Genomic DNA, 16,856 nt, shown 5'->3' on the forward strand with positions numbered 1-16,856 from the left:
TGGTCCTGAGCAGAATTGTTTAGGAATGTGACATAAAAATAAACCTGATTTAGCACGTTTGCATAGTTTAATTTTAAAAAAAGACCTCAGGAGTGTATCAGCATATAGAATAATAAAAGAAGTTCCAACAACACTTCATGCTCTAACCACTGAGCAAGTTATAGTTCCTGTAACTTATGGTAATACCTTTAGTCTAATCTCTGACTCCCCACAAAAATGTTCATGCTTCCTTTATAAGAAATTTTCCTACATTTAGTCATTCCAGAACTTCCATCAGGATGAGAGACAACAGCTTCATAGTTTTATTTAATGATTTCATCTTCCAACTTTTTAAATAATAATATACTTTCATTTTTTTCATATAAATACAAAATTAAAATCAAATAATGAGAGTTTTTTCCTTTGGTTTCTATTTCAGCAGGTACTGGAATCCTGAGATTCTACCTTGTGTTCTTCCTTCTACGTAACTCCCTGAGTCGGATGAGGACTTGGAGACCTCCAAGAGCAAGAAGCCTTCCAGTGATTCAAGCAGCATAGAAACCGTGATAATAAATCATTATTAAGTGGTCTTTCATGGTGTGGGAGATTCTCCTGTCATCCTGGACAGATAAAGAGGTACCATCCTCCCTGCCACCCACTCCTCCGTTGGCTGGCTGCTCACCTGAGTGGCTGGTTCTCTGGGCCCACATCCATGAAGCCCATCTCCTCCAGCTTGCGGCGCCGGTACAGCTCATAATGCCTCGTGTGGGTCTGGTCTCGAAGATCCTCCATATTTGTACAAATGAGCATCTCCCGGAGCTTGACAAAGTCGCAGTGGTTTTCATTCTCCACTAGCCAGAGAGAGAGAAAATACCAATAGTGACTTTCAGTCCTGACACACAATTGGTATTTGTTGAATGGATGAGTAAATGAAAACATATTTGAAATAAGCAACAGCGAAATGATCAGTCTGACGAACAGCTATGGCTGTTTCACCCAAGTAGCCAAGGAAGCACTTCTTGTATCACACACACCAAATTACAGGCAGTGCTCATTAACAGACCAGAGCGCTGGCTTAAATTTGGTAGCCAAGGGAAACAGGAAAGAAATATATTCTATCTGGTACTGTATGCTCCACTAATTTCACTAATATTTTGTTACCAGTTTATAAACCATCCTTAGGACATTTCACGTACCACCTGAGAAGAGTATATAACATTTTTTCACTAAAACTTCAAGGTGGTAAATTCTGCACACTCAACAACACCATCTGTGCCTGCTGTGATTATCAAATCCTTGTACAACCACTATGCCACATTTGTGGTCCTGAGTCAGGTACCTAATTGTGACCAATAGTTGTAAATACAATTATCTTTATATTTTCTAAACATTAAAAATGTTAAGTTTTGTAAATATTTTCCACTAATTAAAAAATTTGTCAATTAAAAAAACAACACTGAGAAACCATTATCAGCAGGGGTAGTCTATTTCCCCATTAGTTAGTACCATGAGTGAATGAACCAGACAGTTAATTTCATACTCATTGCAATGTTAGATACATGCTAAAAATCTTCATTTGGCTGACTGTTTGGGAAATAGTTGGCAATACTTTTATAAGTAAAAATATATAAGTTTATAAGGTTTATTGTGTTCCAGAATTAACTAGTAATTAATTTATGTACTATGTTTAAACAATACTATTTACACTCAAATTCTGTTCAAAGTACCCAACTAGTGGTTCCTACCTTCTGAGTGTCTTAGCACACCTTGACAGGTAACTAACTGGTCTAACACAAGAAGTGGGGAGGCTCTATTTGGCTCTGCAGACGTGGCTAAAACAGAACACAGCCAGCCCTTCTGACAGCTAGTCAGAACCCAAAATAAGCATTGCCTCCGAGGATGCACTAAATGCAGCTTTTAGACTGTCAGGCAAGCACACATGTCCTCGTAGATCTCCTTTACCTTGTACGACGCCCCAGGGATACTGGCGAGCTTTGACCATCTTGTTTCCAACTTTCACTTCATCCATACTTCCCACCACAGCAAATGGCAGGTGTCCCTGCAAAGGAGCCAGCATATCAATCACATCTCATACCAATGGCAACAGAGAAAAGGACATTTACTAAATGACAAGTGTGTTAAAGTCAAATGGTCTGCTATGCCTTAGCTTTTAAAACCTGCCCTGTGAATATATGCCAGCTGTTCTATGGTCATCCTCAGGCCCTACAGAGAAAAGTAGTTACTGAGAATGCCCCACATGCATTCCAACTTTGCTATAAGAATACAAAAAAAAAAGAATTCTAGCACAGGTATCATTTACCTCATGGTCTTGGATATAAAAGACTGTTGAAGAAATCACATACACATCATATAACTAAAGTATATAACTATATTTAGGGTATACATACATACATAACACCAATATCAAGTAGTATTTAAGTCCCAAACTATGCTAACTACAAATGTTACAGAAATGTAGAGGAGGGAGAGATCTCTGTGGCAGGAAGACACAACCAAGCTGGAGACAGAGCAAGCAGAATAGAAGAAATAGCACAGCAAGAGGAAGCAAGAGGAAGATTGTGAAAAAAGACACAGTGGCTGTATTTAATGGCAGTGAGGAGACTGTCCTGTCAGACACTGAGGATTAATTTAGGGGAAAATCTAATGTAAACAGTATTATGTTTAATATTTAATGATTGTGTAATCTCTTAATTGTTACCCTCTGAAAATGTATTCCAGGTGGGCACACACACACAAAATCAGATATAAAGAGTTTAACACACAGGAATTATCACTTCCTTTACATAAGTCAGCTTTTTATATATTTAGTTTAAGTATCTTAATATGGACAAAGTGTGAAAAAATCAGAAAAGGAATAGAGGAGAAATGGAATGAACAGGTACTGAATGTCACTGCCAACCAGTGAACAAAGCTGTCTCCTTTGTTTTAAAAACATTTACCTGTTTTATAGGTAAGTTAACAGTCTCAGGAAAATGGGGAGCCCCATTTTATAGGTAAGTTAACAGTCTCAGGGAGGTTAGGAAGTTCCACAAGAACTCCAAAACCTTTGATCTGTCAAAATCCAACCAAGTATTTAAGAAATTTGGTAGCCTGAAGTAACACAAAGGACTTAGTCATTTTAAATCATACTGTTATGTATAATTAAAATATATACTAAATATATTCTATATTAAAACACAAAAGTTATGTGAATGTTTCACATGTACTTGTGATACTGTAAGGGAGGAGCTTAAATACCAGATTAGAAAGCTCCCTGTAAAGTCTCTCAAGAGGGAGGCTGTGCCGTCTTCTCCTGTCCTTAAGACAGGACAGAAAGGACTCTTACTAAGGAAATAAAAAATGGTTCCACAGAAGGAGAATCCCAGTCTCACAAATGTATCACTTCATTTAGGTGAAAGTAGGGAGGGAAGAAAAATGCTCACAAATGTAGTAGCAATGTCACTTTTTTTGTATATAAAACAGAATTATTCAATTAAGAGCTTACATTCATTGAAGCATTGATCTTAGCAATAGTTTCATCATCTGTTGGGAATTGGTATATCTGAACACCATTGCTGACCAGTTCACTCATGAGCTTGATCTTAAACTTCTGTAATTCAGTTTTAGAAATGGCATCTGCTTTGGCAATCACTGGTATAATGTTCACCTATTAAGAATAAAGAAAAACAAAATCTTATGATTCGAGGGTTTATTTTTTAATAACAAAGTTTCTGAATTCAAAACCACTCAAGCTCTGACAGATTTCCTTAGGACAGGCAAACTATGGTCCACTCATTGCCTGTTTACATAGGTAAAGAGTTCCTGAAACACGGCCAAGCCCACTCATTACACATCATGTGTTTCCTGTGATCACTTTCATTCTGTAACAGCAGAAGTGAGCAGTTGCACCAGAGGCCCATGACCTGTGAAGCCTGAAGTATGTACTACCTGGCCCTTCAAGGGAAAAGCTTGAAGGCTCCTGATGTAGAAATCACTGCTTCATTCTTACCAGACAGCCCTACACAGCCATTCCTGCAAATGCTGGCCTGGTAATAACTGCTTTTCAGAAGCAGAGCTCTTACAAAGTTCATCCTGCATCTGAAGTCAGGTTCAGAAATCTCACATTTCCCCCTCTGTCTCTTACAATTCTATCATACACAAAATAAGTAGAATGTAAGAGAGGAGCTGAAATCACCTGCATAATTCACTAAGAATTTTTATCTGTTAATAATCTCAGCACTAAGTAATTTGGTGACTGATTTCAGCAGACCTATGGGTCAGGCCACAGGCCTCCTCTGCCTTCACTGAAGCAAGCCCCTCTTCCCAGTGAATGCATCTGATCTGACCCCACTGTCAGAATCTTACCCACATGTCGACAGAGGGAAATTTTATGGATACCAACTAAAAACATTCACGACTCAAAGGAATTAGTTTTTCAGCATTATTTAAAAGTCCTGTCACTGGCCAGAGTGGAAGAGATGCAGGGACATGAAGACTAGTTCTGTGAGATGTTTAAAAAATATTTATTTATTTGGCTGTGCTGGGTCCGAGTTGTGGAGTGTGGGATCTTCAGTCTTCATTGTGGCATGCAGGATCTAGTTCCCTGACCAGGGATTGAACCTGGGCCTCCTGCATTGGTAGCCACTGGACCACCAGGGAAGTCCCAGTTCTGTAAGATTAATGTATCAACAAAGGAGTGATATCACCACAGATTAAAGGGTTTGTAGGCTTTTCGTTATTTATTAGCTTGTTTTTAGTGAAAAACTTCAGGCTGAGTAGTCACATGTGTCAAAAGAGTGAACTGTCGGTATAATTTTCAGAGTAGAAATGAAAACTAAAATAATTCTTTTTCTATTCTTAAACATCCTTTTCTTCTCCAGCTTCACGTTGATTTACTGTGTGTACATTTGGATTTATTAGTCTTAAATATGTTCCAAAGGGGATAAAGATTTTTCCAACTAACCATGAAATAAACTTTCCAGCAATTTTGGGTAAATGCCTTTCAAGATAAGTTAGTCAAAGTATATAAAAATTTGATGCCAAGTTCTTGATTTCAGTATCATATATACTTAGATATTCAGTAAACTATGCCAAGTTATACTTCTAATTGATTCCAGGATCAATAGCAGAAGCACCCCAGTGTATGTAGCTGACATTAAGCTTTCTCATTGTAGTATGAAAACCTGACTGATATTTGACTGCTGAGGCATCTGTTTCAGATATCCATTAGAATAAACAGCCAGCACCTGAGGACACAGCTACTGGCTGCCATCAGGTAAGGAACAGGTCACCCTCCTGGAGGACTCCTTTCAGAAAGTCTAGGTGACCCACCTCTCCCTTCAGGCCCCAGGTCCCACGGGGGTGCTTTAAAGTCACCCACAAAGAGGGAACTGGAGAAGCCCGAGATGCCCCACCCTCAGACCCTGATAGAGGCTGATCCCTCTCTCCCTTTTCCCTCCCATCCTCTTCCCCCTGCACCTGCTGCGCTGTGTACCCTCAGATCCTGTAGGAACAACCCTTGATCCTCAGAGTCCCCCAGTGCTTGTTGCTGAGGTGCCGCCTGGGATTCTAAGAACCACGAGGGCCGGCCCAGTGTCCCTGGAGGTGGGAGAGTGTGTAAGGGCCCACTATGAGTAAATGCAGGTGTGGAGCACTTCACATTCCCAGCCAAGCTCATCACCATCAGCTGAAGGACATGACACAGGCTGAAAGCAGATGTCCCCGCGGATGGGGTCATATCACCAGCTGCACAGGTAATTCCCCATGTAGAGCAGTGGAGTCATCTTTTAAGAACAAGATGCACTATCGATTTAATCACCCTCAGACTTCTTTCAGAGGTAGATAGTTTTGATTTTAAAAGTGAAGAAACTGAAGCTCAGAGTGGTGGAAACTTGCCAAGAACACAGGGCGATCAAGTAGCAGAGGAGCCCTGAAAGTCACCCCCACAACTCCACACAGACCTCAGCCTGGAGCTCTGTCTGCCTGAGATGAAGCTGCCCACTCCTGCATTCATGTCCCTTTAGTAAGGGTGGATTTCCACACATCAGACTCAATTGTGAAGATAACTGGCTGAATGGTTACAATATCCCATCAGGTGAACAGACTCTCACTCCAGCTCCTCCAGGTTTGTCTCAGCCAGGGGACCACAGTGCTGGTCTCTGTGCTGAAATGCCCACCACCTGCCTCCCACACTGACTCCTGTACAGAAGGCAGCCCTGGTAGACCCCATGCTCTCCCAGTGCCAGCTCACAGGCTGCTCAGCCAGGTCAGAGGTCACAGGGGAACCCTGGAGACCTTTTTAGTGTGAGCGTGTAGTCTTTATCCTTTAAACAAAAAAACCTGAAGTGAGTTAATTTCTGGATACTACTACTTACAGCTCCCTGAATTTATATATAGCTCATTGGCTCAGAAATTAAAAATAGGTTTTCTGGATACAGTTCAAATTAAAATTAATTTACTGCATGAGACTTTAGACCTTAATCTTCATCAGTGAGCTTCTTATCATTTAATAGTGTCATAAAGTAAAATTAGTGTCAAATAAATTCTATAGTTAAATGAAAATGAATACACATATTCTGACATGCAATTTAATCACTAAAAAAGGACTGAAATTTTATGTTAACACTTTTTCTTTGTATCTCATCTTCCAAACTGAATTTCTCTGTAAAATATCCTAAAATTGAAACTTGCTAAATGTTTTAAAAATATACAGAATGAGATAGTTAAGATATATGCACATATCATAAATATATTTATATATTTAACAGTTCACTCTAAATCCTGAAATGCAACTACTGGTTCTTCTCCAGACGCACCTTGCTATCCAGGCTCTTCATGGTCAAGAGATCCAGTGTCTTCAGGGAGTGGCCTGTCGGGGAGATGAAGTAGAGGCACACGTGGACACGGGAGTCATGGTAGTTAAAGAGAGAGCGCTTGATCTTCAGCTCTTCTTGGAGGTAAGCTTCAAACTGAGCATCTATGTAGTCAACTATTGGTTGGTAGCTGAAAAAATATTTAAATATTTAATATGATATATTCATGGTATCTTGATAAAGTATTTGCATAAATTTAAAGTTTGAAATCTGTTTTTTCACCTGTGAACAAACAGTTGACTTCTATGCTAAATAGATAACTTCAGTAATAAAATAAATGTGCAAATGTGCAGGTACAAAGGCAGTACTTTGAAACTATCAGAACAACCTGTGCCTTAAATGATTTTACAGAAATGACACTGAATGTGCCTCTCACACTCATTCACACCTGGAGCCCTCTGGCATGGCTCCCCAAACCTGCCAGGCTGCTGAAGGAGGATAAGCATCTAATTGCAACCGTGCTGGACATGGCGTATTACCCTACATGAGTATCAGCAACATAAAAGTTACTTAAGTCAAATTCCATGACTTCTTGTTTCTGAAATTAAATTTGTGTGGCATGGAAAGCATTAACATAGTAAGGAAAGGGCACACCCACATGGAAGTATCATAACTGGTGACAGAGGCACAACTTTATTCTCATTTACTTACAAGCAGAGGAAGGCCCATCACAGCCGACAGGCTTAGTCCTTGCATGGATCCATCCTCCTGCCTGAAATGCCTAACCCCAAGAGAAAGCAGTGCCCAGGGGCTGCTCTGCTTTGGGAAGAACTGACGTGTGGGCATGTGAGGAGAGGACCCAAGACTACAGACATTTCCTATAACCATCTTGGTGGTAGAAAACTACGCATTTGTCAAAATTAAGTTGTACACTTAAACCAATGCATCTTATTTATTGTCTGTAAATTTTACATCAATAGAACTTATTTATAAACAAATTAGAAAGGAAGAACAATGCCATTATTTTCAGACTATACTATTGCATACATAGAAAACCTAAACAAATTTATTAGAGATGCATTAACTAGAATTAACCAGAGAATACACAGAAGTTTCTGTGTACAAGATCAATTATATTTCCACACATTAAATGGAAAATGAAATATTTGTAAAAGATATCATTTATGAGCTCATCAAAAATACCAAATATCTAAGGATAAATTTAAGTAAAGCTTTACATAATTCCTATATAGAAAACTAAAAAAAAAGCCATGTATCATGGGCCTTTGCCTCCTCCACTAATATACTTCTTCCAGAAAGCCCACAAAAATTGTTTCTTGAAATCTATAGCAGAACACACAAATGTGCTGAACAGGTTAAAACATAATGAGAGTCAGTTTTGCAACATATTTTCACTCTAAAGCAAACTTTTGGGACCTAGAAAACTACCTGTAATAATGAAAATATATGAATTTCAAAAAGGAAAAAGAATGAACAGTCATTGCCTCAGTCTGTTTTCTCCTTTTATGGCTTAAATTTCATATTTAAGTCAAAATCATCTTTGTAATAAGATAGGAGAAATAATGACAAAAAAAGTAACCTAATACAAAATATAAATTAAAATTGAATCATCACACCTTTCCTGCAATGCTTAATGTGGCTAATTTAGTTAGAACTTCACAAAAAAATTCATGTACCATGGATTTGGTAATTATGTATTTGCCATGTATGCCTTTTTTTTTTTTTTCTCAACAAAACGGGTCTTGCCTGAAAATTACTTAATATACACTGAACTGTCATATCAGGAAAAAATTAAAACTATTTTTGCTGCCATGCACACTTTAAAAATGTGATTCAAATTATTCTAAAGAAAATAGACAACTGGGTAGAAAAATGTCAATTTGTTAACAAAAACAAAATATTGCTTTATTATTTAAAGAATTGAAGTCTGGGAAGAATGTCATGGGTTTCTACAGATTAAAGTCAAATCAGCACACATAGCAAGAAGGCAAATGTTCTGTAATAAGAAAAAACCTGTTTTATTACTAGAGGAAAGCATGTACCTCTCTTCTTTGTTTATTTGGTCACCAAATCCCACTGTATTCACGATGGTTAGTTTCAATCGAACGTTACTTTCCTGGAGTTCATACGTCTGTGCTTTAAGTCTAACATGTGGGTAAAAATGTGAGGATTCATGGTCTTCAAAATTAGTATTAAACAATGTGTCAATCAGCGTTGATTTTCCAATTCCAGTCTCTCCTGAAAGAAATGCAGATACATATTCATATTCACAGGTGCACAGGATAGATGAAGAACAGAACAGTAAACTCTTACAGTGATTTGGTTTCATGAATCCCAAATATTTCAAATATTGCAAAGGCTGGATTGTCCCTGAAAGAAGTACACGCTAAGGTGGTTCATTCTAAGCTGAGCATAAAAATGAGCCCTGTATGCCGAGTTACTCAGAACTCTGAAGAAGGCACTGAACTGTTTAAAGAGCAAAGAGAAAGCTTAAAGCAGCACGGCTAAGAAAAAACTGATAGAACTTACATAACTGAGAAAATCTGTACTCGTGCTCTCAGGTTGCTCAAATGGGCACCATACTGCCCATCACAAGGAGGTGAGCACAGGAACAGGACGAAAAAGTCTGGACAGGCTGGGCACTCACCCACACAGAGAATATTAAAGCAGAAGCCTTGCTGGATGGACCTGTTGACCAGCTGATCAGGCAGACTCTCAAAACCAACATGGCCAGACATGGTTAAAGAGCGAGGGCTGTCTTTTTGCTGCAAGGAAACAAAAACAATGGCAACAGTTTTCTTAAAGTTTTACTGAGACAGAGTATAGGCATATTGGAAAGCACAGACATAATTTATCAAAAAAACTAAAGACTTTTTTGATCATTATACCTCCCCCAGGATACAACTGGTTTGTGAGAAACCTGTGTCCAGACCCTCAAAACATGTATTTCTTATTATCTTCCTACTATGACAGCCTGACACCATTTAAACATTAAAATATTTGATTTCCCCACACAGAAAAATACTCAAACTATGGCATAATCACTCACAAAATGGAGTGTGGTGTGTAAAAGTCATGAAAGATGTTTATGATGAATTTTAGATATAAATTGTCACATTACAATGTCAAGTGAAAGAGGTACAGCACAAAGTTACAGATGGAGTTCCAGCTCACAGTTGTGACAGCATAACTTATGTCACACTCAGCCTCCTTGCTGGTTAGTTACAGTCAGTTCCCTCAAGTCACTGCAGCCAAAGGCAGAGAGACTGTGGAGTGAGGGACACACCCTTGTAGCTTCTCCCCTGAAGGCAGACCCAGCCGCTGCTGTACAAGCAGACAGAGCTCAGGAGGGAACTAGGCTGACTGGGTTCAGAAGCCAGTGGAGACAAGGGCAGGCAGGTCAGCTGAAAGGGGAAATTCCAGAAAGGAGGGAGTCCACAGTTGGCTCACACACACCCCTCAAGTCTTTGGCTGAGTGCTGACCTACACACGAACAGAGAAATGGGAATTGGAATGGCCAGCCTGGGGAGCTTAGACTTTAAGTCTATAAGTTAAAGGACTCAGTAAACACATGAAAACCTACATGGGTCTCATTTTAGGAGTAAGGATCAGGTCCCAGCACTCAGAAATCCTCCCTCGTGCTGAAGGCACAACTGAAGTAGACCTGCTGTAAACAGAGATGAGTGTGACCAGCCAGTGACTCAGCTAGTACCTGCTGGACCAGAGGCCAACACTCCTCAGAAGAAGACAGTCCAGCACCTCTCCAGTGTGTCATCCACAGCACCTAACTGTACAACCAAAGTACTACACAGAAAGAAGCAAAAAACACAGTTCACAGTCAAGGAAGAAGAAAACGGGCAGCAGAGCAAGATCCACATATAAGCCACATGTTGAACTAGCTGGTAAGAACTTTAACTCTGACAAATATGTTAAAAAGAAAAATGTTCTCTTTCTCTACAGAAGAGATATATATGACAGGTGACGTGACAGGTAATTATAAGAGAAACAAGAAAGCTCTCAACAACAACAAAAGGTGACAAATGAAATTCCTGGAGTGGAAAAATGCAACATCCAAAATAAAATAGTATTAACAGCAGATCAAACAATGGGAGAAAGACTTGTTCAATATCATATCCATACTAAATATCTTTGTCCATCTCTCATAGAAAATATAAAACTATAACAGAGCCTTAAAAAACTGGCACAATATTAAATGGTCTAACACACTTAGTGGGAATGCTAAATGGAGAAGAAATGGGAGCAGGGGATGGAGGACAGAAATTTGTAAGTAATAGTGACTGATAATATTCTAATTGTTTCAGCATGAACTCAGAGATCCAAAAATTTCAACAAACTGCAAACAAACAAAAGCAAAGGAATCCACAGCCAGGCACATCAGAAAAAACCATTTAAAAGTAAGAATGGAGAAAGATCTACAAGTAGCCAAAGATGGCAAGACATATTACAGACAAGTAAAACATAAAATGATCACGGTATTGGCACAAGAAATGATGTAAACCAAAAGACAACAGAACGTCATCAGTAAAATGCCAAAAGTAAGAAAATGACAACTCAGGATTCTTTATTTTTCCGAAATGTGTTTATATCTTTATGGCTACACTAGGTCTTTGTTGCTGGGTTTTCTCTAGTTGTGGCGCAGGGCTACTCTAGTCATGGTGCGAGGGCTTCTCACTGCAGTGGTTTCTCATTGCAGTAGTGTGGCGTACAGGCTTAGTTCTCGGACCAAAGGATCAAAGCCCTGTCCCCTGCACTGGCAGGCAAATTCTTAACCACTGGTCCACCAGGAAAGTCCCTTACAACCCAGAATTCTGTATCCAATGAAAATATCCCTCACAGGTGAGGGCAAAATGAAAACATCTTCACACAAAATCTAAGAATTTTACTGCAAGCGGGCCTTACCTGATAAGAAATATTAAAAATTCTCAAGAGAAAGGAAAATGACAACAGATGGAAATTCAGATCTACAAAAAGGATAAAGATTTGTCAGAAAGGTAAAAATATGGGTAAATACAAGAGAATTTTCTGCATGTTTTAATTTCTTGAAAATGTAGATTGACTGTTTAAAGCACTAACAACAGTGTGATGCAGGACTTACGATACATGGAGAAGCGGGATTCATGACCATGACAGAACAGAAGATGGGAGGGGAGGAATCACCCTGCTGTAAGACTCCTGCGCTGTCCATGAGTTGCCATCACCCTGCTCAAAGGCAGTGAGGTACCCCTCAACTACTGTTTTAAAAAAAAGAAGTTTAGCTAGTAAGCCAAGAATGGAGATAAAATGCAACCATAAAAACACTCCATTAATTCAAAAAGAGGCAGGAAAATAAAAAAATGAAAGAATAAAAGGGACAAATAGGACATAAATGGCCAGGCGGCAGACTGAAACCAGCCACGTCTGTAGTTACAAGGAAGTGGTCCCAGCCAGCTGTCCAGTAGACCCTTCCGGGACAATGCCAAGCTGCCAAAGGAACCACTAGCCACATGCAGACATGGCACACCTGGTTGTGACACTTGCAACTGAGGAAGGAACTTTCAAATTTTATTTAATTTTAATTAATTTAAATATCCAGGTGTGGCTAGTGGCCACCATACTGGACAGTGAAGGTCTAAGCTTTTCAAATAAAAGGAAATTGTCAGACTGGATGAAAGAGCACGACCCAACTCTGTGCTGTCAATACAGTAACTGACAAGCTCCTTGTAAAATTTACATGGGAAGCCAGAGGACTTAGCATCGCCAGAATCACTGTTCAGAAGAACAAGCTGAAGGATACACACTAGCTGGTCTAAGGCTGCAGTCACCAAGTAGCGTGTGTTGTGACTGTCTACTACTTACCTACAATTTAACAAAGAGGAGGGGCTGGGGAACATGAGGACTTAACAGTGGGCACTCAGTGCACCAGTCACCGAGCAATTACAGTAGATTCAGCAAAGCAGCGTGTCAGAAGGCAGGTTAAGAGTAATTCAGAAAGTCTGTGAGGTGGTAAAATAAAGATGGATAAGCTACTGTTACCAGTAAGAGAGCAAGAATGAACAAATCACCATTTATCAAAACTATGGGGACTTCAGCATGTGTGGAGGAAGAGAAGAGACTACAGAGCACAAAACTACAGGAAACCAATCATGATCACCTATGCTCATGTTTGCAGTTTTCTTTTAAAAAAAAAAACTCACCTTGTTCACCAGATTAAATTTACTCCTCTCTTTTTAAATAACTTTTTAATAAAAAACTACCAAAACCTGTCCTCCAGCGCAAGTACATTCAGAACCCCCTTGGAACCATGAAAGTCTGACGCTGTGCTCAGGAAGGCTCCTACAGGGCCATCCCATGGCACCACGCCTTGTCATCACTGAAGTCTATGAGGACACCTGCCAGAGCAGGGCCAGCTCCCCGACCGCTGTGGCAGAGCTGGAACCTGAATCTGCTTGACATCAGGCAGGGTAGAGACACTGTGGCCACTCAACAGTGATTCAGTCGATTACTGATTTTGAACTTGGATCAACGTTAACAGTTAATTCACATTCAAGGTGAGTACCAACAACAAGTCTGTCTAACCGCATCCTGAAACCACAGAGGCATCCACAGTATGAGGTGGGTCTGGTCTACTTAAGAGACATACTCACTTTCTGTTCATGGTCAGATACTTGTGAGGACGTATGAGCTGTTTTTGTTGTAATGTGAGACTGAAAGAGCTGAAAAAGAAAACACAGATGTTACTTAAAAGAAAAAAAACCTATATCTAAGTAATATATTAATAGTTACATTAAAAAGGAATTCTAGTATTGTCATTATCACTAGGCTTTGACTTGTGATCTACACAAGGTTTTCTTGCTGGAAGGATGTCTGCAGAGGTCAGTACCATGTGATAGTCAACACATGATACACATTATTGCACTAACACCTTCACTCACAAAAATGTAAGTTATCATCACAGAACCCCTGCTATAGCCATCCCCAGGCCGATGGGGCCCAAGCAGCTGTGGGGTTCTCAGAGTAATGCTGCCTCAAGAGCACTCCATCCTGGCATGCAGCACAGGACATGGAGAAAACGTGTCCTTTTTAAAAAGGAACAATAACATGGATGTAGTATGAAAAAGCGCAAGCAGTGGCGAATGAGAACAGAGAGCAGACTAAGTTCCCTCCTCCCTTGACTCCTGCAAGCTGGCAGTTCTCTCCCTTGGGGGTAGAGGCAGCCTGGAGTGTGAATGCACAGTGTCTGTGGCTCATGACTGGCGATCTGCAGTGGTTGTCCTTGCCACCTAATCTATGGTGGGGACCGCGTCAGCAGAGCATGAGCTACCTCCCTCCCTTCCTCCCTCCCTCCCCCCAGGATAGTGCCCCTTCTGTAAACTGCACAACATGCAGATGCACCGTCTTTAACTACAACAGCTGCACTGCAGTGAACAGCAGCTTGTCTACACATGGGACTAAGGGGAACCTGATGCTGTGGCAAGGGAGGGCACCTTGAACCCCAACACATGGGGTGGCCAGGACTGCATTCTACAGAACACTAATGACCCCTTCCCGTGGTACTTTCTGGGTAACGTGAGCTCTTGAAGGTGGGCCCTGGGACCTCACCAGGCACCTTGAGCAGCCAGCTGAGCGCACTGTGCTGGGAGTGGCTCTGGCCAGTGGGAATGCGCTGTGTATTAAGAGACAGCCAGGTCTCGGGGTGAACACAGGAACTGTTGTATGTATAAGAGAAAAGCACCTTGATACAAAGCCCACCAGAACTGGACTAGTGTGGCTTTAACTATACACACACTGCCCTGACTTTCCCTACCCCTGCCACCATGTGTCACGTGAGCTGGAGAGCACACCCCGAGTCTGAGCCAGCACAGAGGAGCCAGGGCACTGGGAAGACAGCCATGGTCACAGCCACACACAGAAGAGGGAAGACGACAAAGCGCTGGCCCAGGAGACACCAGCCTCAGGCAAGACGGCACTTAAGATAGAAAACATCTGTATAGAACAGTCTTTTGGACTCTGTGGGAGAGGGATGATTTGGGAGAATGGCATTAAAACATGTATATCATATAAGAAATGAATCACCAGTCCAGGTTCGATGCAGGATATAGGAACCTTGGGGCTGGTGCACTGGGATGACCCAGAGGGATGGTACGGGGAGGGAGGTGGGAGAGGGGTTCAGGATGGGGAACACGTGTACACCCATGGCAGATGCATGTTGATGTATGGCAAAACCAATACAATATTGTAAAGTAAAAAAATAAAAATAAAAAAAATACATAATTTTTAGATGTTAAAAAAAAAAAAAAAAAACATCTCTGAGCCCTGAAAGTGAGGTGGAGTATCCTATCTGGATAAAGTGAACCATCAGTAGAAGAGTTTGCTGGAAACAAAGGGCTCATCATCTCTTGTTGTGACGTTATGAAGAGGCCAGAAGTGGAGCAGGGAGCTGCAGGATGAGGCCCGGAGTGTCCACCTGGGGTGGAACCTGCTGTCAGGACACCAGGCACCATGGAGGGAGACTGAGCACAGCAGAGCCTCTGTGTCTGCCAGCATTAGATGGGAGTGGGTGCTGCATGTCTAACTTAATTTTATCAACTACAGGACTCTAATGAAGATTAGTCTTTAAAAAACTGCAGTAAGTAGTCTTGGGTTTTTAGTATAATGGATAGCATACTGAAATTTTTGTGAAATGCTGCTTAGGAAGCAGTATCATTGATACATAAAATTTGCTTAGAAAAAATAAGGTTTTGTACTTCTTTATTATTAAACTTTAAACTTTGACTAATAAAACCAAGGTTACATTTCTGTCATTTATATGAATTCATATCAAGTATTCACTTTTGTTCGTTCATTTCCTGTGTTTCTGAACACCTGCCAGAAAGCCTACTTAAAATCTCTGTGGATAAATGGTTTGATGAGGAAGTACAAATGAGTCACATAAAACTATTATAAATAGTTGTTCTTAATATTTCCACTGGTATACCTGGCTAGTCAGATTTCCAAAACAGATTTTAGAATGAAAACAGTTTTTAATAAATTAACAAAGACATTATTGAAGATAAAATAACAAGGGGACAAGAATTGACCCAGTGCACCTCTAGTGGTAAATCCTAAATTAAAAACTTGGAAGTGGGATTCCAATCTGCTCTACCACTGACTTACCTTCTTACCGTCTACTTTCTTACAAGCCCTGTGCTGGGAACGGGGTATCAGGAGGAAGACATGGCCCTTGATCTTAAGAGCTAATCTCGCAGAAACACAGGCAAATGATTGACAGTCCGCTCTCATTTCAAGGCAAAAGGGAGACCAACAGTCCCTATCTACACCTGATGACAGTTGGTAGTTTTTGTGTTAAATACATGCATCATAGATACACAAACACATGTATTTAAATCTATACATCCACATCCTAGAAAGGAAGAATGTATACAGTACTTTTAACTCTTAGCAAAGTCTAACACATTTTTTAAAAGTTTTAGTATATAACGAATCACACACACAAAAAAATGCCAGAACATTTGGGGTTAGATCAGATTCTCCACCTTCTTCAAAGTATCAGCTTGGGGAGTGTGGGCAACACAACAGATGTGGCATGCAATCTGTTCTGGGGTCCTCTGAACATAGGTGGTAGGGATCTTCTTCCTATGGGTCAGTTACGGGAAGGCATTTGGTGATTCAGGACAGGACCCAAGCTCTTCTGACCCTCCAGCAAACAGTCCTGTGACTGCCTGATAGCCTCTCTTTAGGCATAACAATGAGCTTTGGGTGAACAGAATTATGACTTGGGTTACAATTGCTTCATTTTACCTTCGTGTTCCCACTGTTTATCTTTGTAAAGCCAATCCAAGGAACAGAACCAAAATTTTCTAACTGTCCTCTGGTATTTCTTAAGAGTTTAGTTCAAAAAAAAAAAAAGAGCAGAGAGGCCAAAATAGTTAAACTGGGTCTATTTTATGGGTTTCAATAGGTCAGGGTTCTTTGGCTTAAGATAGTACTTTGAAAGTTTCCACAGATACATTATTTAAAATAATTTTATTAAATCTTCAGCTTAAA

The 16,856-nt window shown here is 40.3% G+C and overlaps 1 protein-coding gene and 1 long non-coding RNA gene across 10 annotated transcripts in view; one reads left to right on the plus strand and one right to left on the minus strand.

Moving 5' to 3' along the window:
* Positions 1 to 569, plus strand: part of LOC147363237 (uncharacterized) — a 31,101-nt gene extending 30,532 nt beyond the window's left edge. Inside the window, exon 3 of the long non-coding RNA XR_015136852.1 lies at positions 419 to 569. This is a non-coding gene — a long non-coding RNA (uncharacterized LOC147363237). The remainder of the gene's footprint in view (positions 1 to 418) is intronic.
* The window catches only part of SEPTIN10 (septin 10), a 50,268-nt gene that overhangs the window by 18,753 nt on the left and 14,659 nt on the right, over positions 1 to 16,856 (minus strand). For 6 of the 9 annotated variants that reach the window (XM_086326735.1, XM_086326736.1, XM_086326732.1 and 3 more), the window contains exons 2-8: positions 13,457 to 13,525; positions 9,460 to 9,577; positions 8,855 to 9,050; positions 6,795 to 6,981; positions 3,485 to 3,646; positions 1,942 to 2,038; positions 662 to 830 (exon numbers count right to left, since the gene is read on the minus strand). In XM_086326735.1, coding sequence (XP_086182861.1) covers positions 662 to 830; positions 1,942 to 2,038; positions 3,485 to 3,646; positions 6,795 to 6,981; positions 8,855 to 9,050; positions 9,460 to 9,577; positions 13,457 to 13,525 — 998 coding nt within the window. Of the gene's footprint in view, positions 1 to 661; positions 831 to 1,941; positions 2,039 to 3,484; positions 3,647 to 6,794; positions 6,982 to 8,854; positions 9,051 to 9,459; positions 9,578 to 11,732; positions 11,795 to 13,456; positions 13,526 to 16,856 lie in introns of those variants that run through there. The other 3 variants (XM_086326738.1, XM_086326739.1, XM_086326737.1) reach the window with 1 other exon arrangement.

The sequence above is a fragment of the Bos grunniens genome, chromosome 11 (assembly GCF_055505025.1).
Source record: "Bos grunniens cultivar Pamir isolate PY7600 chromosome 11, Bosgru_T2T1.0, whole genome shotgun sequence".
Taxonomy (NCBI): domain Eukaryota; kingdom Metazoa; phylum Chordata; class Mammalia; order Artiodactyla; family Bovidae; genus Bos; species Bos grunniens.